Source organism: Cariama cristata, unplaced genomic scaffold (genome assembly GCF_000690535.1).
Source record: "Cariama cristata isolate BGI_N322 unplaced genomic scaffold, ASM69053v1 scaffold22673, whole genome shotgun sequence".
Taxonomy (NCBI): Eukaryota; Metazoa; Chordata; class Aves; order Cariamiformes; family Cariamidae; genus Cariama; species Cariama cristata.
The window spans coordinates 617-2,448 of record NW_009609251.1 but is presented as its reverse complement, the minus strand read 5'-3'; the positions used below and the strand labels follow the sequence as shown (position 1 = coordinate 2,448).

General features: G+C 59.6%; 1 protein-coding gene across 1 annotated transcript in view; it reads right to left on the bottom strand.

Moving 5' to 3' along the window:
* LOC104159548 (alpha-actinin-4-like) overlaps positions 1 to 1,417 on the bottom strand; it is a gene marked incomplete at both ends in the record, with an annotated part of 14,940 nt that extends 13,523 nt beyond the window's left edge. The window contains one exon of the mRNA XM_009697486.1: positions 1,268 to 1,417. Within this exon, the coding sequence (XP_009695788.1) occupies positions 1,268 to 1,417 (150 nt within the window). The remainder of the gene's footprint in view (positions 1 to 1,267) is intronic.
* Between the last annotated feature and the right edge of the window lie 415 nt (positions 1,418 to 1,832).

Below are 1,832 nucleotides of genomic sequence, written 5' to 3'. Positions count from 1 at the left end.
AACGCGAGGTCTCTTCCGAGGCTCCAGAAAAGTAATCTCCGACGCGGGGGAAACACCGGCGATAGGCTGAGGGCGAGGAAAGCAGGGAAGCAGAGAACGTTTTCCTCCAAAGGAGGGTTTAAAGGTGAATCCTGCTCCGGGCACGAGCCTGGAAGCCGCTGCGCACGAGCTGGAGGGAGCCGAGGATGCCGGCGATGTTTGCCGAGGAGGCGGAGGGCTCTCGGGGCCGGATGTTTTGTCTTTGGAGCGAAACCAAGAATCCAGCCGGGCAGCGGAGAAGCGGCCGCTCCTCCATCACGTCCGTGCTCTCGAGGGAGCCGAGGCGAAGCCCCCGACGCTTGGCATTAAACCCCTCGTGCCGCGAGCAACTCTTTCCGCCAGTTCATCCCCGCCACCGGCAAGACACCAGCCCCAGGCCTCGTTAACATGCCGAGGTCATTAAGCAGCACAGGGCAGCCCGAATCTGATAAGCCAGCGGTGGGTGCAATTAATGACTCCAGATGATGCTGTGAGAAGCAGGCGTTCGCTCCGTGGGATGAGCAGCTCCCAAACCGCCCTCATAACCGCTCCGCAGGTTCGTTATCACCCCACGGGCCCTCAAGGACGCCGTATTTTTGCCAAGTTATTTTTCCAGTACCACCAGCATCGGAAGCGGGCAGGAGCTGGGAGCGTGTATGTCTATTTAAGGCCATGTACTGGCAACGATTTCCTTTTTTTTTTTTTCCTTCCCCCCCTCCGGCATGTTTGCCGATGCCGGGAAGGAGGGACGTCGGGAAGGAGGGACACTGCGAAGGAGGGACGCTGGCAGATCGTGCCCTGCTGTTCCAGTCACATAGCTGAGATTCCAGAGGAGAAACCCCGGGGACTGGACACATACCAGCAGCAAAACCGCAGCCGTTGGGATGGCTCCGCACCGGCACGCTCCGAGCGGGAACGTCTCTGTCCTTCCACCCTGGCTAACTTTCACCCCCAGCGAGGGACCGGGCGAGACCTCAGTCGTTTCCATTTCAACGCAGCAGATGTTTAAGGGATCCAAGGCTTGAAACTTGCCGTCTCCTTCCCTCTCTGAAGCCAACCCCGACTGAGCGGGACGTTCGGCACGCTGGTAGCTTCCCCCGAGACCAAAAAGACACAAAGCCACTCCAAAAAAAAATTACTTGACTTGAAGACGAGCACGCTGGTCCTTCCAACACCCGCAGAGGAACCGTTTCCAACGCCGTCTATTCCTCCTCCGAGGATCAAGACTGACTTTGAACCTCATCCTCACCTTCGGGAAAGCAGGGATGTACAAGGAAGACAGATCCCCGAATTCCTGGAGTCGCTGGCGGCTTTCTGCTCTGGGCAGCACGTCCGTGCCTGATCCCTTGCCCGAAGAGGTGAAGATGAAGAGCCGCTGCGGAGACAAACTCACCGCCGGCTGCAGACGGAGAAGGGGAGGACAGAGAGGGGGATGGCCAGACCCGGGGAATGCTTCCGATGGGCCGGGTGCCGAATCGGGGCAAGGAGGGGGGGAGTTTGCAGCCTGCTAATTAGACAGTTCTCCACCCAAAGCTAACGAGGCCTTGCTTTTGAACCAGCTGGAATTTATAACCGCTGGCTCCCGAACCTCATCCATTTGCCGGCGTGCCGGCTCACCCGCGCTCGGCAGCTCGGGCTGTGAGCCACGAGGCGGATTCACCCTCCCAGCCTCCCCCCTCCGCCGAGACTAAACAGCTCCACGATGGCTCTGCCGAGCCGCACGTCGGCCAAAACCCTCTCTAAATATTGCATCTCCTTCACTACACGTGAGGCTGCGGCACGGCAGGGCTGGGGAATCCGGCGGCAGCTCAGCC